The sequence below is a fragment of the Corvus brachyrhynchos genome, unplaced genomic scaffold (genome assembly GCF_000691975.1).
Source record: "Corvus brachyrhynchos isolate BGI_N302 unplaced genomic scaffold, ASM69197v1 scaffold48, whole genome shotgun sequence".
NCBI classification, from domain to species: domain Eukaryota; kingdom Metazoa; phylum Chordata; class Aves; order Passeriformes; family Corvidae; genus Corvus; species Corvus brachyrhynchos.
In genome coordinates, this window is record NW_008240027.1 from 2,677,522 (window position 1) to 2,698,039 (window position 20,518).

At 39.8% G+C, this 20,518-nt stretch overlaps 1 protein-coding gene across 1 annotated transcript; it reads left to right on the top strand.

Moving 5' to 3' along the window:
* Window positions 1–98: 98 nt before the first annotated feature.
* On the top strand, window positions 99–18,744 carry STIL (SCL/TAL1 interrupting locus). Its single transcript, XM_017743559.1, has 15 exons — window positions 99–1,149; window positions 1,469–1,584; window positions 1,694–1,881; window positions 2,922–3,169; window positions 4,009–4,092; window positions 4,207–4,293; window positions 5,931–6,078; window positions 7,184–7,293; window positions 8,085–8,199; window positions 8,999–10,048; window positions 11,339–11,504; window positions 12,255–12,480; window positions 14,343–14,535; window positions 15,155–15,408; window positions 17,231–18,744. Exons 1-15 carry the CDS (start codon window positions 1,058–1,060, stop codon window positions 18,042–18,044), a joined length of 3,891 nt encoding a protein of 1,296 aa, XP_017599048.1. The 5' UTR covers window positions 99–1,057; the 3' UTR covers window positions 18,045–18,744.
* Window positions 18,745–20,518: the final 1,774 nt, after the last annotated feature.

A 20,518-nucleotide genomic window follows, 5' to 3' on the forward strand; every position in this document is an offset into this window, starting at 1 on the left:
GGCGCCGGGAGGGCCCGCATCGCCCCCAGCCCCGCCGGGCACGCCGCACCCGGTGCCCCTCTGCGAGTGCGGCTCTGGGTGTAAAGAGCTAGAGAGGCGGGGGGGAGTGGGGTTCAGCTTCGTGTTTGTCAAATGGAAACAGTGGGGCTTTAAAAAACATTCCTCTTTTATAGGCTTAAGTTTGAGGATTATTTGGGCATTTGGCTATTCATGGGAATTAATTAACTGCCGCTGGAAACACGAGAGGGGCCTGAGTTCCTTAGGGGGCTGCCTTAAAAATAAAGGTCTTTCCTGGCAAGTGGAAATGCAGAGGAAGCACCTTTGCTTGGCAAAGTTTCATGCTTGAGATAACTACAAAGAGACTTCTTGCTTATTTGTTAAAAGGTATTGAGGTGTTTGCCAAATTATATGGGCTGTCAATTGTTTTGTGTGTTACTTTGTTTAGGCACCTCAAAAAAATCTAATCCCGCTCGTGTAAATAAGTTAATGTGATTACATGCTGATATCTTCAGGGCTCTTTGAAGTCTGACTGCAAGTTTTGCACTGTATTATTTGAGTTAAGCCAGAGCTTTATTTCAGAAGTCTTCAAATTTTAAGTGGTTTGAATGCTCACTTGAAATCCCAAGACTGAAACAGGGCTTTAGGAAGCTGATCTAGTGTTACATTTGCTAAATCAGTTTTTGTGTGCCATGGGAGTTTCTAATTAGTGATAACTCTCTTTTTCCCTAAACTATATTCAGAGCAGCTTTTCCTTAAGCTTTGTCTGCAAACTTGTATTTTGGCCTACACATCTTCCAAGGTTCCACAAAGAAACCGTCAGGTGGACAATAAAAGTTCTGTGTTGACTTCGTAACTCTGACAACTTTGTAGGACAAAGTTTCTGCTTTGTTGGCCTGGACTTGAAACAAAAAAAGTACCAACAGTTTATGTATCCTGAGCTTGGTTTTCTTACTGTGTCGTGCTTTTGTTCCTTCTTTTAAACATTGTAAGATAACTATGTACCCTAATCCATTTTTTTTTTTTATCTCTATGATCTTCCCAGATTTTTCCCAAAAGGATGGTCCCTTTCAGTTTCCCTCTGTCCAAGTGTGCACTTTGGGACCCAGTCCCCATGGGTGATGTCATTGGCGCACACATCACCTATTACAGGTATCAGTAACCTTTTCGGGGAAGCTAAAGGTTCAAATAAATTATGGACTATGTGATGCAAAGCCTCATTTTATCCTTTGATTCTGCTGCATGACAAGGCTCAAAGAGGAAGCAGTGTGTTTGCTATAAGTATATAGGGATTTTCATTGGAAAGATTTGAGTTTCCTTTGTGTAACACAGTCCAGTGGCTTGACGATGCATCAGTCTAAAGTAACGTAAAATTTCTTTCCATTTTCTTCCCATATGGATAAGGGATACTTTTTAAAAACAAGCATTAAAAAGATTTTATGACTTAAACTTGCTTATTGTCTCTTTTTAGAAACCCCAAACTATCTGTGGTGGAGAAAACCTTGCGGCTTGCCTATCGCCATGCTAAGCAGAATGAAAAGAAATCATTTTCCTGTTTTTTGCTTGGGACCTTGGCAGTAGATGAAGGTAATTCTAAACATGAGGTAGACAGGCAATATTGTTTGGTTGGTTAAGCTGTCATTAAGGAGCCTGAGTTGTTGCCCTTGGACTCTAACTTTATTTATTTATTTTGAAGATGGGGAAGGCATAACGCTAACAATAGACCGCTTTGATCCTGGCCGAGAGGTTGCTGGTGGATCGGGCAAAATTCCAACTGCATCCCTTCCTGGAGACTTTTTGATTCCATGTACAGTTAGTGCCTGGGGACCTTGTTCAGATAATATTACAGTGCACAGTGCTGAAGATATCAGCTTGGCTTTCAAGGTAAGCAGCTCTTAGGAACTTTTGGGTCTCTTAAACAGGGAACTGTCTGCTAGGCAGGATGCTGGACTATGCACAGGGCTTGATTTCCAGCACAGCAAGGGTATGGCTGAAGCAAGACTATGTAATTGTGTGAAATGAGCTGCTTGAGTGTCATTGCAAAGTGTATTGGAAACTGTTGAAATCAGTTAGACCTCACAGGTGTTTAAGGATCACACAGTCTTTAATCTTGGATTAAAATCTTGCTGATTGGCCAAAGTTTTTCAGCTGGTCTAACCAGCAAAACAAAAGTAATAGCAGCAGAGTTACTTTAAGAAGAGAAAACAGCTTTTTTTCTTTTTTTCCTCAAAACTGTCATTCATGAGTTGCTGTATTTGGGCAGTTGCTGCTGAAGTGTTGCTAGGCAAGTGACTCACCCAAAATGTGTAAAGCTCTGTGTAGCTTAGCAGCCATAGCTGAAATGTGTGCCTGTTGCTTCTGTGCTGTAGACAAGTAATCTAGTAAATACACTTTCTGTTCATGTAAACTTTTCCCTGTAGCTGCTGTAGTGTGTAGTGTTTTATAATACAAATTAAGCTTGCTTCACATATGAGCTTTCTCATGATGATACATCCAGATGTTAAATTACAAATTTCTTGAATGCAAGAAAGAAAACATTGACAAATCAGTTTGAGCCTTTTAGTTGTCTGTTATTGTATTAATTTTTATATAATTTGAGTAACCCCAGGTTTTCTAATATATCATAAAACAGTGCTAAGCTGTGCATAGCTAATTTTCAAGTGTATTCTGCATCATTCATTATATTCAGTAGAGCAGTGAGCTTTGGAGACCTGGGTTAATGGCTTTTTGTATAGTACCTATTGCAATAGTAGCTGTGGTGAATAATTTGAGTTCCTAGTGTAATACATCTTGAATCATGGTAATCATGTGAAAATAATTTAGTGTATTTAACTTTTTTTTTTTTTTTTTTTTTTTTTTTTTTTTTTTTTTTTTTTTTTTTTTTTTTTTTTTTGTTGTTGTTGTTGTTGTTGTCTTACTTCTAGGGTCTGCAGCAGAGTCTGTGCAGTAAAGAATCTCTGGATCTTTCTAAACTGCTCACTCTTAGAGCTCACATTGTTTTCACAGAAAACCTGGATAACCTGCATTTTAATTTTCGCTGGGCTTCTCTTACTGTGGCGAATATTTTGGAATACACTCCTGTGAAGTCTGTCCCAATTATTCCAACAGCTCTAGCAAGAAATTTGAACAGTCCTATGAATATTGCACAAGTTCAAGGAACTTACAAATGTGGGTGAGTAACGGGTGGTGCTAAAACTGTCAAAGTTGCCTGTCAGTTTGTTGCCTTTCCTAAAGGAGGTAGGTAGGAGAGATCTTAACTTTACTTTGCTTTTTAGTAAAATAACTGGCATAAAAATAACATGTTTTCTGGCCTTGGAACTATATTAGAAGTTATGAACAAGAAACAGGAAATGGGGTGGAGCAAAAGCATTAACTGGTTCAGTTGGAGTTCTTGCTTTTGGCTTCAGTGAAAGGATCTTCCTGCTGGGGCAGGGGAGCACACCTCTAATCAACATAATAAATATGAACAGCTTCCAGCTTTTTAAGCAACGTCAGTGCTTGCCCTACAATGAAAATCAGATGAATGCAAACCAAAGCTTTTTTTTGTTAATTGTGCTTCTGAGATGATATTGGGGAGTCATCATTCTGACTGGTAACTAATTTAGTAGGATGAACTAAGGATAGATCCGGGAAATAATTTGAAGCAACTGAATGTCATTTTATTTGGAGAGGGACTTTACGAATGCCTCTCTAAAGGTTACTTTTCAAATTTAACATGACTTGTACTTCTGGATTTGTTATGAATACTACTTCTAGTATTCACTAAAATACTGCAAATAGTACTAAATAAATTTTGTCCTTGATGACCCTTTGATACACAGGGAATTGATGAAAAGCTGGGGAGTTGCTGTAAGTGTGTGGAGTAAGAGTAGTTTTGATTTTTATTTTTTTTTTCTCAAACTTCTTTTCTTACTGTATTTTCTAAACTTGTACTTATCTCTTCAGGATTTTTTTTCCCTGAAAAACTGCCTTCCAAAATACTAAAAAAACCCAACTTTTGCTTTCTTTCAGCTACCTTACTATGGACCAAACACGGAAATTGCTTTTGCTTCTTGAGTCTGATCCCAAGGCTTATGCTCTGCCATTAGTTGGAGTGTAAGTGTTTGTCCAGATTAATACACACATTGATTTGAGATGTATCTGAGGGATTACATAGCAAAAACTTGGCAACAGAACTGTCTCTAATTAGATTTTTTTTCTTATTTCTAGGTGGCTGAGTGGAGTTACTCATATCTGTAGTCCTCAGGTCTGGGCCTGTTGCTTGCGATATTTGTTCAGTTCTTCAATTCAAGAAAGGCAAGTCACTTTTATGGGTAAAACATAGAAGCTATTGGCTGCCTAAAAAAGTATTCCACAGAATTGCATGACAACATGGGCTCTGCTCAAAGATATTTGAGGAAATTCTGTGATTTATAGGTTGTATAGAGGTAAGGCTGTCTGGCTTAAATGTTCTTTTTGGTTTTGGCTTCTGCACAAAAATTTTCTGTGACCAAAGTGTTGTAAAGCTGAGCTGATATCTCAAAGTCAGAAGAGGGTAAACATTAATATCATTAAGGTCACTGCATTTTAGTTTAAATAAGAAGCCACAAGCAGGAAACAGTAGTTTAAACAGTGGTGGGGTTTTGGTTTTGAACTTTTTTAGGGGTATTTTCTTTGAGATAAGTTTTCTTCCTGGTTGTGGCTGACCAACATATTGAAGCATATTGATTTGCAGCCTCTGCTGTCCTGTTATGACTTTCTGTTAAATGTTCAGTTTTTGTAAGCGTGTTTGCATTCTGGGGTATTTTTTCATTGTGACGTTAGTGAATAATAATTCCTCATTTTCTTCATCTTTTCACTTGTAATATTTGCCAAGTTTTATCTGTATGGAAGCTGAGAGAGAGTTCAGGTATTCCTAGTTTGAAACTGCACCTCAGGTAAATGAGACTTTGAAATAAGCTGTATGCATAAGCACTTCTGATTGACCACACTTGTTTTTAAATTATGAAATACAGCCACGTTTGGTGAACAGATGTGTCTGCAATTACAAAATAGACTTCTTTTCCTTAACAACTGAAATATGTCCAAACACAGATAAGAGACCAATTAGATTATTAGATAGGCAAGTTAGATGCTTGACTCTCATTAACTTTCACTGATTCCATCATGGATTAGGGAGATTTGATGAACCATGCAAACAGCATTAACCTCTGCAGGCTAACTGCCTAATCTGTGCATCATACGTTTTTAACTCTTTAAGCTGTAAGTATAATTTTGAAGTTGTATGAATGTGTTTTTCAAGCATCCTGTTTCTACTGCTTTTTCTATCACATATATTACTTAATGAAAAAGCAAACAAATAAAAAAATCCCACAAACAAGCATGTTACAAGGACTATAAAAAGAAAAACTGTTCTGAAAGTAGTTCTACTTTTTCCTGGAAACACACGTTATTGTCATTATCCTTGGACTTGTTTTAAGTGCTGACTGTTGTTACTCACTATTCTCAACTTGTAGAAAAAGAGCTTCAATATAATTTTCCTTAAAAAGAAAATCTGTTTGCTAGTGAATGTTTTTTGAATGTTTAGGGATAACCAAGTCACTAAGTGTCTTTATAATGCATCTTCAATTAAAAACTAAAATGAAAATAAAACACAGTATCATTCTTACAGATGTTTTCTTCTGTGTTGTGCTTAAAGTCTTCCAGGAATTCATTTAAAGTGCTAAGTGATTGTAAAGGTTTGAAATACAAAGGAGATAAATTATTCCCATTTCTCTACTTTTCTTGCATGTGGCTACGGTCATAAATCCATCTGCACTATCTATAGCTCAGCACCACTCAAAATGTGATCCACCAGTTTGCTAAACTGTGTGAAAATTTGCTCACTGTATTGAGAATTTAAGGGCCTCCTTCCTGTTTAAGTTATTTAAAGATGTGGTTTTCTTCTGTTTCAGGGTTTTTTCAGAATCTGGAAGTTTTCTTATTGTGCTTTATTCATTGACACACAAGGAACCAGAGTTTTATGAGTGTGTTCCATGCAGTGGGCAGACTGAGCTGGGGTTTCAGATCCTAACTTGCCATGAAACAGTTCACCTCTTCAAAGTAAGTGTCTTGCTTTCCTGCTGCATTGTGGTAAAATTTGCCTTAGTCATTATGATGTGACCCAAATGGATCTGCAGTGTTTGAAAATGATGTAGCTCTATAAAGCTGCTTTTTCCTGGTGATTATTGTAAATTCAGTTTGTCCCTCAAATTAAGAAGTTGCTTCCAAAGTCAGCACTGCTCACTTTTCTAATAGCATTAAGGATCTGTCTTTCAAATGTACTGTGCTGTGTTGTACTTGGTTAGTGTTCCTTCCTGCTAGTGACCTTCTGGCCTTCTGAGCAGAGACTCAGACTTCCTATAGCATTTGTTAGTCTGGTGTGCTCTGTGCCCCTTGGCCACATCTGACAGCTGCTCTGGGTGATGCTTGCTGGAGAGCAAAGCTGAGAGTCGTGCTTTGCCTGAAGTTGAATGCGAAAAGGAATTCAGTGGTTGCTAATTTCATCAAATTTTATCTTTGTGCAGAGTAACTCTTTGAAAGAATTTGACACCATGTCTGGGAGATGGCTAGTAAGGTTTGGGAAGTTCGAGGAAATCTCAGTTCCTAATGTATCTTCCTAGGCTTGTGCAGAACCTGAAGCTGAGTTGTTAATTTGCTCAATAAATGCTGCTGTGCTCTGTCAGAGAAGCAGTGAGTGTAACATGTCCTACACAGTTCTCTTCCCAATTGAATTTCCTTGTTTTCAGGGCTGCCTTCTACCTTCAGCCTAGGGACAGCTTAGCTTTCTGAAGATGACAGATCTCTCCACAGAAGCTCACTTCTGTTGTCTTCAGGAGTTGCCCAGCTGTGGTGTGTGAAACAGTACAGGAACGTTTGCTGTTTCCTGTAGTGGTGACAGCCCTGGAGGAGTATCTGAGCAGTTACAGTGAGGAAGCATCTGCTCATGGCTATAATTAGCCCAACTACTTTACAGAGTAGCAGGGAAACAGTGTTGAACAGAAAGGGAAGTTGGCTGCCTCCTTGCAGTGGTGAAAAATTTGAAAGTAGGGGACAGGCAGCAAATAATCACATAAATGTCCTTAAAGCTGTTTCTTTGGAAGTAGTGCCTCAGTGATTGAAAGTTTGAAGGTTTCTTGCTTCACAAATATGGAACACTTCATTCCAGAATGTTGAACCATCAGACAAGAATCCTATCCAGTTTGAGTTGAGTGCAGAAAACCAAAATGCAGAAACTGAGTTCTTCAGCAGAATTTGCAAGAAACTACCAATCAAAAGGTAAATCTTTCAGATGCCATTTATATGCAAAAATGAAGTATTTATTGGATGACGTTTTTGATCTGTTCTGTGCTATGTGTCAGTTTAGCTGTACATACATTTTCTTGCATTAAAATCTGTGTATGTGCTTTTTATTATCACTAGAGTTAATAGTTTTCAAGTAAGATGGCTGTATTCCAAGAAAAACTACTTGGTACTGGTGGTTGTAATTTATACAATGGATGTTTCTAAAAAGGCTTCCTCACTGATGAGGCTTAGTTCACTGTATTAAGCTTTAAGTGAGATCTGTCCTTTGAAGCAAATCTCTAATTGAAATCTACTTGAGTTGGTAATTCCTTTTTTCTTCCCACTTTTTGGAGCTTCAAGACCTGGATAGGTTGAACCTCTAGTGATTTTTAAGAACTTCAGTCAAATCCATCAAATTTTTATCTAGAAGATGGCCTTTATTTTCCTTCAAACAATGTTACAATCTTCACTGTAGCACCTCCTATCTTTTAAATATAAATCAGTGCTTTGCTGTTAGAATGTCACTTTAAAGGTGTGTTTGTGTGAGGCTGTGGGGAGAGAGGGTTTTTATCTCCTTGCCCAAAAGCAGTATTTGTATTTTCATCATTTGATCTTAGAACTGTTTGCTGGGTGATCTCCTCAGCTAACCAGGGAGAAGGTGGTTAGCAACTGCGTCTTGAAAAAATCATGTTTTTCAATGTGCCATCTACAATGCATCAAGTTTCATGTTACTGCTGCCAAATCTGACAAGCAAACATTTTTACTTTGATTTATTTTGGTTTTAGTCCTCCCCAAGGCTCTTCACCCAGCAAGCTGTCAGCAAGTGATCACGACTCTGGTGTGGAAGATGAGGATTTATCCCCCAGACCAATTCCAAGTCCTCACCCAGTGAGTCAACAGGTAACTAAACAAGTAGTTGTTCTGGGTATCTCAGATGTGATAGAGCAGCAAAACTCATTGTAAGGGAACTGGACAGTGTAAAACTTCTCTCTCAAAGTGCTAGCAGGGTAAAACAGTGAAGAAATGAACCAAAAGTCCCAACTCCTGCTCTAGTTAACCTGCCATTTTTCCAGGATTCTAGATACTTTAATTCCTGTACCATGCTATGGTTTGGGAACAGAGAGAGTAGTTTCTACTTTAGGAATCTCACTGTTACTGAATGGAAGAGCTAGGGTGTCTTGAGACAGAGACAGCAAGCTCTTCTGGTTTTTTATTGCATTTACCCGAAAGATCTGCTGCTCTGTCCTTTTTCTGCTGAAGTGTGTACAAATACAATAAATACCAGCGCTTGTACAGCATAGGTGTAGAAGGATGTGATAGTTGTGTATAAAATATGTTCTGTTGCCACTATCTCCTGGGTCTAAGAATAGTGAGAGGGAACTTATAGTCTATTTCTAGAAAGGAGCACATTTCAGAACATGGATATTCCCTGAATTACATGGAGCATTCATTTGGCAGACGTGGCTGTTGCGCTATATGAAAGGAGTTTTGTCCTTTAAGAATGATCCTAGAGATCTTGCTGCTTTTTCTGTACCTGGATTCTCCAATCATTTAGGAATGTGTTTAACATGTAGTTGGTTTGGGGCTGATAATCATCATATATTGATTTTAAATGAAAATGTTTTCTTTGAGGAAATCCTGCATTCAAAGAGCAGACAATGTTTTAAATTATCATACATGTGTGTAATTGTTCCTTCAGGTTACCAGAGTTTTTCCTTCAGTGCCAGAGCTGTCACTTATTTTGGATGGGAGTTTCATAGAATCAGGACAACCATCTAAGCCTGTGGGGACTTCAAATGCTAAAAGTCTACCCACAGGGCCAAATCAACCTGTTAGAGAGAAGTGGTGCATGAGATCTACGTGTCACCCCAGCCAGCACTCTGAAGACAAGCAGAACTTTCCTGCTAATATGGGAGATCCCTCTCTGAGACGATTACCAAATCCTATAAGCCAGAAAATTCCAGCTTCAATGCCTTGTAGAGGAAATCAAGCTCCACTACAGCAGCAGGTGCAGTGTAAGAAAGCTTGCCCTCAATCAAGAAAAAGTTCGGGATCATCTTCTTCAACCCCTTGTAGTGGGCCTTCCCCAGATACATCTGTGCACCACCCCAGAAAGCCATTGGAAAAACTTGTGTTAAATCCTGAAAGTGTCACACCACAGGGAGAGCCTCCAGTTAGGAGAACGTCAATATCTGGTTCCAAGCAGCTTCCTGCTGTCACACAGCCAGTCCTCCACAACTCTGCTTTGTCACCACAGAGCTGCAGACAACCACCAGACCTGCAGGTGCCAGTTCAAGTGCCACCTTGTTGTCCAGCATGCAGCTGTCAGTGTCCTGCTTCTCTCCAGTATAATCCCATAAACTCATGGCAAGGAATTGGTAAAATGAGCCCCAAATATGGAGTGGAAATCCAATCAGAGATGGCTCAGCAAAATCCTTGTACAGTTTTCCATCAAAATATCATTTGCCCAAATGTTTGCTGCAACCCAGGATATGCCACAAGCAGCCCTATAAACATGAAATATCCTGGGAAGACAGGGAGCTGTTCTCTTGACAATGGCTTATCACCTGGAATAAGGATGCCGTCAAGTGCAAGCTCCTCGAGTCCACAGTGCTGTGCAGCCCACTCCCCGTGCCTGCACACGCCTGCTCCTGCAGCAGGATCAGATAATGGAATGATGGGATTATCTCCAGATGCATACAGGCTTCTTACCGAGCAAGACAGACAACTCAAATTACTTCAAGCTCAGGTTTGTGGAAATGTCAGCTTTCTCCTCTCCCCTCTTAGTGATTATGTTTTGATTGTTCCTCTGCCAAAGTGATTAAATTAACTGTTGTCTATCCATGTTGGAACAAGGGAGCCTGTCGTACCAGCTGCAGTCTGGGCATGGAGAGGGGACTCAATTAGCTCTACCAACTGGTGTCCCTTAAATAAAAATTACTTGACTCACATCTAATTAGATTTTGCATGTATTTTTATGGTATTTCCATAACATGAAGGTTTATTTTTAGTTGACCGTTTGTAGTGCAAACTAATACATGTTCTATAGAAATGCTTTTCTATATACATTCTTGTCTGTGTAAAAAAAAAAAAAATTACTGCATAGGCTATAGGCTTTGGAATTATTGTAAACATACAGATGTAGCACAGAATGTTCTCATATGTTGCTTTTTCCACCTTCAAGCCTGCAGCTCCCTGAGCTGTTGCTTTGAAAACTTAAGTTGTCTGCATCAATTCCTGATTGATCAGGTCTTTGTTGCTGTGCTAGAAAACTGGACTTTGGGAGTCTTGCTGAGTTCTGTTGTCTTACTAGGTTAAGTTTCTTCAAAATACCAACCCTTTGATTCATCTGGTGGCCCTGTATTTTGCAGAGTGTGATTGGGGGCCGAAGAGCCCGAGTCTAAATTTTGCTGCTGGTGATGAACAAGACAAACAGGGAAGTTTGCAGTACTTAAACTAGAAAATTACAGCTGGAATATGTTTTTGGTATAGTTCCTGTGTGTAAAATCAAGCTCCCAAAGCATGGCTTGTGTGTGAGGGAAACCCCTCCTTAATGCAGCTTTCACTGTTACTGTATTTCTCCCTGGAGCTGCAAACTAACTGGTGAACAGGGTGGATGAAAATCCTAGAGAGAAGATTGCCTGGCAACCTTAATTTTATCATTTAATTGCTTAGCTTTGTAATTAATACAAAGTTGGTGCAGGGACAGTTGGCAAGTAAGTCAGTTAATAGGCTTTGTATGTGAATGAAAGGGGAGGAACACTTCCAGCAAGTGTGGTGCAAATAGGCTTTACCCAAGTTGTCTTGGTGCTGCCTCTGCCAATGTGCTTAAAGATCTTCTGTGCTAGCTCTGCCAATATCAAAATTGGTGTTTTGATTTATGCTGTGTGCACTGCTGAGAACTGGAAGGTGTTCAGACTGCTGTGGCAGTGCAGCTTGGATTTGAATCCAGATCTTAGCAGAAGCAAATGAATTCACTTTTGCCTGTTACAGCTTATATTTTATTGTCCATATCCTAACTTTGTGATGACTGTTACAGATCCAGCGCTTACTGGAAGCACAGGCTCGCCAGGCGGGTTCCTCGGAGCTGGGAGCCACCAGCCAGGCTGTGCAGCCAGAGAAGCCAGGGGACCTCGTTTCCATGGAAACACAGACCTCACCCCAGTCACACAAGAGGAAAAGTGTGAGCGTTGCTGTGAGCACAGGTAACGCTTCATTCTTTTAAAACAGACTGGCTGGCACCACTTTTTCTGGACGTTTCTGTGGTTTGTTTGGACATGGAGGAAATATTTTGCAGAAATGCTGAAGCTGGGCAAACATTCACCTAGATCCAAAAGACATCTAAGTTGTTGAGGTGTTACTTGCAAGTTTAGGCTGAAGTTACTTTTGTCTTTGATTGCCATCACTGAAAGAATTATTTTTCTGATAGCTTTAGAAAGGTGTTCTATTTAAAATCGTGTCTTATTGAAGCATAACTACACATCTTTTTTGATTTAATATACTGCTCTGAAAAGTAATAGCTTCTATGCCAAATAGTGTTCCAATAAATATATTATTGATGATGTTCGTAAATCATGCATGAAGAGGAGATTGTATTTGCTTTAAGTTAGGCAAGTTATGCAGCTGTATCTGTACAGCTGTGTATTAACATATTGGTTCCTGTTAAATCCATGGAAGTGTTGTGGTTAGTCTGGAGGAAACTTTGAAACAGGCTCAAGGTCAATGCATTAAAATGATTTAATACAACCATTTCTTTTCATCAAGTATGCTTTGGAAAAACTGGCACCTGAATGATGTTTTGGCAACTTCTAGCTGATTTAAACAGTAAATCACTTTCCAAATGGTGAAAGAAACATGAACGGGAGAGAATTATTCCTCTAGCTATACAAAGCCAAAGGGTCTCAGAAGAAAGTAATGACTTTTCCTAAATAGTTAAATCTCTAATTTTGTCCTAGGTGCTAGTTTATTTTGGAATACAGCCTCAGAAAAACAAGGCAACTCCATACCACAAGGGAAAAAAGAAGATGGAGAGATTTCCAAGGAGGACATAAGCATTTCAATTAATGCTGAACAAGATGCAAGTAATACAAGTATTGCTTCTTCCTTAAGGGTGGTTGACATGCCCAGCTTTGTAGAGAGTATTCACCTTGTGGAAGAAGGAACTAATCAGAACACTCCCCAGTAAGTAACCAGAAACACACTGTGCTCACATAATGGGCTGAACTGTCTTACATAAGTTACTACTTCTGTAATATTTTTTTCTTCAGGAGTTATAAATAGTGTGACTTCAGTTGTTGTGTTCTCTCCCTTCTTGATTTTTTTTATTTATGCTTTGAATTGTACAGCTCACCAAAACACAGTTGCCCTTAGAGTCTGCATTTATCAGTGATGCAGATGTAGCTCCCCTGCCTATCAGCAGCAGCTGATGGCAAAAGCCTTTGACTTGCAAAAGCATGCACTGTGCTGGCAGCATTCCTTTTCTTACCTTGAATCCTGACTGGAAAAGGAGATGCTGCTATAGTCAGTTGTTTTCCTACAGTGGCTTTTCCTTGTCAGCATTCAGAACCCTTCCAGTTCTGAGGGGTTGGGATGAGGAGTTTGATTATGTGGCTGTTCCCTGAGTTTCTGTTTATTTTATGCCTAATTGCTTTGTGTGTGGTGCATGCACGTACTGACTTCACTGCTGTTAATTTAATTATTTTTAAGCTCAGATTCTTTGTAGTGCAGTGACTAATTTCAGACTAATTTGGGAAGTGATTTAAAAAATATTTTTAATTATCTATATGGATGCTATTTCTACATAGGAATAGCTCAACAATTTAGCACTTTAGTGATCTAATACTGTCTAAGTATAAAAAGCCAAAGGCGAGGGAATACCCTTCCAGTTAAATTAGGTTTCTAAAATATTCAAATTGAGAAAGATGATGGTAATTAAGCTATAACTTAACTATTCATAGTCCTTGATTAAAGTACTATCTGCAAACATATACTGCTACCACAAATATTATGGATTCAGATCAATCTTATGAACATTGTATTAGGACAATGCCATCTTAAGATTCTCTTCAACTTGGATTCATAAACCTGTAAAATAGCTGTAAAGTATCTTATAGTAAGAATGTAGAGCATCACACAGATTTCTTTGAGGAGGAGGAGGGGAACATTTTTGGGAATGATGAATAATTGCTAGTGTAACAGTAGCTGATAACCTACACTGACTATCTGGTATGTCACGTGGTTTAAATCTTATCGCTTTCAACACAGGCAATTGATCAGTTGAGTTCTGAAATTCCCTTATCTTACACTTGTCTCCTCAGGAGGAACAGGAAGGGGGAGGAGGGTCGTTTAAGGATCTTCTTGGGATGATAGTAGTATTGATATGTCTGGTCTCCAGAGGCTTATGCCATGCACAGACCAACTGAGGGGGGTGCAGAGCATTGTGCTGTAACTCATTCAGAGTATTTACCCTTTTTACCCTTTATAGCTCTTCTTTCACATCTCTCACTGAAAAGTATTTCAACTAGGTGTTTGTTCTCAGTTTGTGATATTCAGTGTACTTGTAACTTGTAACTGTCTTTGAGAGGTTTTTAAACTGCCACAGGAATCCCATGATAAGTTATGTAGCTTGGTAAAAGCTGCTTTTTGAATGTCATGTGTCAGAGCATACGGAAGGTATGCGTTCCTAAAGGCTTGTAACTTTCCCTTCATCTGGTTTAAGGTTAAGTTGTAGTGTGTCACTGGGTTTTGACTACTCCAGAGATGCTGTTGCCACTTTGAAATCATCTTTTGAAAACCTGGTCAGGCTGTTGTAGTTGCACACTTGGAGGTGTATTTTCTCAGTCCTCATATGACTTTTGAAAGAAAGTGACTGCAGAAAGGAGCAAAGCCTCAAGCAGCAAGCAAACTAAAACCTGTTAGGATCTGTTTGCAGTACTTGATTATTCTCTTGCTCTGATGCTCATGAAAAAATAAAGTACGTGTAGTGGTAATGATGCTTTTGCTGTTTCAAGGAAGTATGTAGCTATCTTGGTGTTCTCTTCCAGAACTGGAAACTTTTCCCAAGCACTTGTTCGTGGTTCATCGTTGGAAGAAAATGTCAGTGTGTCTTTACAGAAAGAGCCATCGGAGGGAGCCAGGAGCCAGGTGGTGGTAACAAGTGAGCAGAGCTCTGAGCCACCCACCTCGCTGCTGCCTCTGCAGCCCTCAGAGGAGCAGAAGCTTTACCAGGACTTACTGGTAATTCATGCACATTTTGATATTCTGCACTGAGTGCAACAGTCAGAACAGCACCCTGCTGAAGTTATGATGTGGTATTGGCATGAATGAAAACTGCGTGTGGTTTTCAGATTCACAGTGTGCTCTACAGAAGGCTCCAAGTTTGTGGTTCTTCAATTTTTTTTTAATGTTTAAGTGGTTATTTTGTAGTTCTCTTTCATGCATACCTGGAGTACTGTCTGTTACCTAATAAATAATAATTCTTTAATTCAAAGATATCCGCTGATGACTTTCCAAATTAGTGGCCTTTAAAATAACACAGCATTTTACATTCAAGTCCCTTAAAGGGCAGATATTTTAATCTTGAAGAGTATCAGTATGTGATGTGTTTAAATTCAGAAGAGACTCTTATAGAAAGCTTGAAGTGTAAGATGTTCTAGTGTTTGACTACACTGCTGTGAGTTTAAGTGATTGCATCTGAACTGAATCTGAATTTTCATTCTTTAGCAGAATATGCTATTAATCCATCAAGTTGTATTTGAAGTTGTGTAAGAATAAGTCAGGATTTTGGTATTTGACAGCTCCTGTATGTCATGATGTTTTTGCCATGTGGTCTTTTCCCTGCTCCCTTTTTCTGTAGGGCCAAGTAAACCACCTCTTGAAGTCCTCAGAAGAGCAAGATCACTTGCCTTTAAAATCAGGATTTGTTAATGGTGATGGTCCTAAGTGTCAGGATATTGATGGTGCAGCAGAATTGGCTTCAGAAACTGACACAGGAGGGGTGGACAAAGAGAGTGTCATTAGTGCCACACTCAAACAGCTGAGGAGTCTTGGAGTGACAGTGGACTCACCTGGCAATATGAAGGAAAATACACACAAAGTGGAGAATGCCAGGTAAAATACTGGTGGTTTCAAACAGTAATGTGTAGATACAACTGAAAATGAAGATTTGGCTCAATGAGTCAAGAGAAGACTCTTTTCACTGCCGCTGGGATTTGGGTGCAACTTGATCTCCATTTTCTGCAAAATTGAAACGCTGCCTCGTGCTATGGGCATTTCAGATAGGTTTAAGGGCTCTGCTAGCAAAACTCAGATTATTTAAATATAATACAAGTAGCTCTAGCTGTTAGAGCATCTGGTGATTCTTAAAGCATTGTGCATGCAGGTCCCTAGAATAACAAGGAAGCTTTTGGCAGTTCTTTGGTCTGTGTCAAAGTATTCTAGAGAAACTCTGGACTTGGGAGACTGAATGTTAAGCAGCTGTGTGTTTTGTCATTGCTTCTTAACCTTTGTCTTGCACTTTACCAGAATATGTGAAATTGTTATTGTGGCTTTGGTGTCTAATCAAAACTGGTTCTCTCCTAATTGCTTGTTACTGTGGGGACTGTGCCTTGCACAGAGAAAGTGCTGGGGAGGGAAACTCTCTTGTTGAAACAGAGGAAGGAACAGAGCAGTAACTTCTGAAGGAGGGTTTTTAGGCACAGGAATTTACTTGTGTAGCTGTGTAGGCATAGGCTGACTGCCTGGTACAGCTTCACTTTCATCCTTATTGTCTTCTTGGTCCTAGGATGTAGCTATTATGTAAACAAAAAATCTAACCACCTCCTAATTAATCTTCTCTTCAGCCATGTGTCAAAAGCTGTTTCCAGTCATACAGTTTCTAACCTCTTTTCTCTCCTTTTTACTTGTATTTTATTGGGTTTTTTTCTGGAGTTTCTGGACTACTTTCCTGGCTGGACAGTCTGTCAGTGTTCTTTTAATGTCAATAACATGCTAATATGTGAGCCCATAAGGCAAAACTGGAACTCTTGGGGTTTTTTTCTTCAAACTTGGGGAGTGGGGTGGAGTTCTTCCTTCTGCCACTTTCAAGACTGATAAACAATTCTGAGAAAAGGTCCACAGCTTAGTAGAGAAGGAAACAACAGTGCAGCTCCATAGCATAAGTAGTTGTTGTTCTGAGCCAGTTTATTCTCCCTGGGCAAACTTCAGAATTTGTGCTCAGTGAAATAGGAGGCCTCTTAATATGAGGAGCTTGGGTTTGTGAACTAGTATATGATGTATGAACTAAATGCAGTGGTTTACAACTGTTACTGGTGTACCAGAGCTTGTTCATTCAGTCTTTAAACATTTGAGATATAGATATATAGATATATATATATATATGTACAAGAAATTGCTGTATCAGGCAACAGAACAAATGAACATTTCCCATTTGAAGATACTTCAAAAACTAGAACCTTGTAGGCTTCTGGAAACAGATACTATGTCAGAGTTTCTGTAAAAATCCTGGGATTACCATGCATTGGGAAAGATGTTCTTGGTCTCAGTCACTGGGCTTGTATTTCTAGCTGTAAAGTTTGGGTTGGATGGTAGAATTCAGAGTTGTAGGATCAGACACATGATGTCACATTCACTGGTGAGAAAAGACCAAGAGCTCAAATCTGCTTTAAAAGCAAAACCAGCTCTCTAATCTGCTAGAGATGGGTGGCTCTTCATATGAGGGTGCTGTGTATTGAAGGGAATATCATCCATCCTCTGACAGTGTTTGGATACTGTGGGGGTGGGTAGCTGCTTTTCAGTATGTGCAGATGATAAGATCTCAGTCCTGATGGAGCTGTGGTGTTCAGAAGAAAGGAGAAATCAGTACACTGAGCAAAATGGTGAACTTCATGCTTTTCCTGTAATGCTAAGCTAACTTTTTGATGTTTTATTTCAGCATTTTGGCATGCATCAGTCCAGAAGCAGTGGTGCCTGGATTAAATTCCATGTCACTTGCCAGTGTCAGCATGTGTCCCAATGTTGTTGATCTGAGCATGGAAGCAAATGCTATAGCACTCAAATATCTCAGTGAAAATCAGTTATCCCGACTGTCTCTCAGTCGCTCAGGCCAAAACCCTCCTGCAGATTTCTCCTTCCAAGACATCTTGCAAACAAATATGGACAAGAGCATGGTGGGTCTGAGTTTAATTTCACCCAACAATATGTCCTTTGCAACCAAGAAGTACATGAAGCGATATGGGCTGATACAGGGCAATGACAGCAGTGAAGATGAAGAGGAACTGCAGGCTCAAGATGGCAATTTTGGCACTGGTAAAAGCATGCCAGACAAGAACTGTACTCCTGTGTTGGACAGCTTCAGCCACCAGGCTGAATTATCCAAAAGAATGGATGGAAGACCTCTCGTTCACCTAAAAAGTCACAGCAGAGAGTTGACTACTAATACTTCTCCACCAGAATTAAACAGCCCAGGTTTAAGAAATACTACAAATGAAATTTTTCCTCCCAGAACAGATCAAGCAGATGAAAACTCATTTCAGTTCCTAAAGGATTTAAAATCAAAAACCAGATTGTTACCTGGGAGGGTTGAATTCACTGAACAACCTGTCAGGAAAGATGGAGGAGATACTCAGGCCTTCTGTGGAAATCTACATACTCCACCTCTTGAAATGTTAAACCAGTCAAACAGCATAAATTCTGTTGGCACCATTCTTGATGTGAAACAACTCAGGCAATTACCAAAGCTGTTCTGAACATCCCCTGAGATGATTGCAACCACTGCTTCAAATCAGAGGGACCTCTCTGTAAAGGACTACAGGAAACCACAGATTGAGCTGTCTTTGAAGAGGTCACTCTGTTGTAGCAATGTAAAACTTGCAGAACTGAGTTTTCAGCCCAGCTCAGGGACAGCCACCTCAAAGTGCCTGGCTGAGGCAGTGCTGATCAGCATTGACATATGTGTGCACTTTTGTTTACAGTTAGGTGTGATTTTAAAGCATATTGAAGATGAATCAACCTGAGCCCAAGATGTACTTTTAATATAATTTTAACAGGGTGATTACTTAAGTGTTCTTCTGTTGACTTTTTAAAAACAGACTTTTCCGTGTTTGTGCCAACTGAGAGCCACTGATAATATGTGTGGCAGAGCAGGGGTAAAGGAGCTAAAGCACTAATTTCTAGAAGTTTGTTGAAATGGTTGGATTACTGTGTGGGCATTGTGTCTGTGGGGAAGGGAGGTATAACTTAGGCTTTACTTTGCATAAAATTATTTTGAATTCAGCCAAAATGGCCCATGTAACTCTCTGTATCATGAAATCTTTGAAGGAAAGGGGGGAAAGCTGGCACTTTTAAAACTTTTGTGATTGTTTTTTTCACCTCTGTGTTTTCTATTTATTTAAAATTACATACTGCTCATAAAGGTCAAAGGTTCCATTAAAAAAAAATTAATCTTTAGTTGTCTAATGCTGCCTTTATTTAAGACACATGTGGCTTCCCAGTCCTTGTTAGAATGGTTAACCTGAATTTCACTGGTTCAGCTGCTACTGAACTCCTCAAGGATCTGATACTGGGTGATGGGGTATGCAGAAATAATAGATTTACTTTGTTCTGAATTAATACAGAAATATTCTGTCACCAAGCACTACAGTCTATTAATGAAGCAGCTCTTTTCCCATAACCTTGTGATGATAATATTGCACAAGGTGAAGAATTAGGCTGGAAGTGGTGATTCATTCCCACTCCTGGTGGGAGGACAGTGGAATGATGGTGGAGCCTTGTGTTTTCTCACTGGCCTTTTAGTACATCAGCATTCTCTAACAGGCATTGGAGCAAACTCTGTTTTAGTGATGGCATTGTCTCAACAGCAGTTCAGGCGGTGGTGCTGACCTTGCCTTTCCTGTTCTGAGTGTTAAACTAGAGGTTAAAACACCCCCCCCCCACTGAAATCCTGGGCCTTTCCCAGTCAAATCCTAAGGACTGCAGTGTTAGTTTGTGGTATGTTTGAGTGGGCACTAATTGCTAATTAATTTTTTACAGAATTAGTCTGTGATAAGCCGTGTGCCATTTTGAAGCCAGTAAAGAGAGAGGAAGGCAGCAGCTGCCTTTAAGCCATGTCAGAATTTCTCTTCTCATGCAGCCTCTTCCATCAACAAGGGTATTTGCTTCCTTTCAGGAAAGGTGCTACTTTGCTGTGCTGAAAAATAAAACCTTTCTCAGTCCCTGCATCTCCCCTGGATCAGGCATAAGCTTATTATCTGCCAGCACATTTTCTGCTGAATCAGTCAAAAAATAGTTAATGTTTTTGAACATTCCAGTGAGATGAATGAGGCAATTCATACCTCTGAGCTATTGTTGCAGGGTTTTGTTCTTTGTTTCCTATTGTAAAATGTCTGGAAACACAGGAAGATGACAGTTGTATTGGTTAATATTTTAAAGACTTTCTTCAAATGCTCAAGGGCTAGAAACAATTTGAAAACAAAAGCCAAACTACTTGCACACAGCTCAGGACAAGGGTGTGGTGTTATAGTAAGTTACACAAATCATATAATCCTGGACAGCAATCTCTGAGCAAGCAAAACATTAATTTACTGGACCAAAACAACAAAAAACACCCTTCCCTTTAAGCAGAATTTTCCTTTCATATTGTGGTGCTGAGTAATTTCAAAATGTCTGGATTTCTTTTTTTCCCTGAAACAGCTACTGCAATTTCAGGCAAAAAACACATGGAAAGTCAGGTCTGGCTTTGTTAACTGAGCACTGGGGCCCAATCTCTAGAGCTAGCTCATCAGGCAATGACATGGCTAATGGGGCAACATTAAAGCTTTATTGATTTGGTTTTTGTTTTCTTCTATTGTTTCTAGCCATTTCTTATTGTAATTAAGGGAAGGTATTTATAGTGCTAGTTGAAAAGGTGCATCACTGACCGCTTTACTCTGGATCATTTTAGTGCTCCCCCTCCCAACGGAAGGGTTTGATCCCTCTTCACTTGAAGAGGTAAAAATGCGGGCCGGAGCTAGGTTGAGCACGGCCCCGGCTCCCACCGCAGCGGGCGCAGGCACGGCTGGGAATGGCCCCGCAGCGGCCCTCGGTGCTCAGAAGATGCTCGGCTTCCTAATCTCCCCCGCCCAGCCCCGGCTGTTCTATCTTTAACGCTTCCTGTTGGTGAGAGGAGCCGGCTCGAAAATGGTCGTGTTTCCTGGCGGGAGGCACGGCGGGCTCTTCGGCGCGT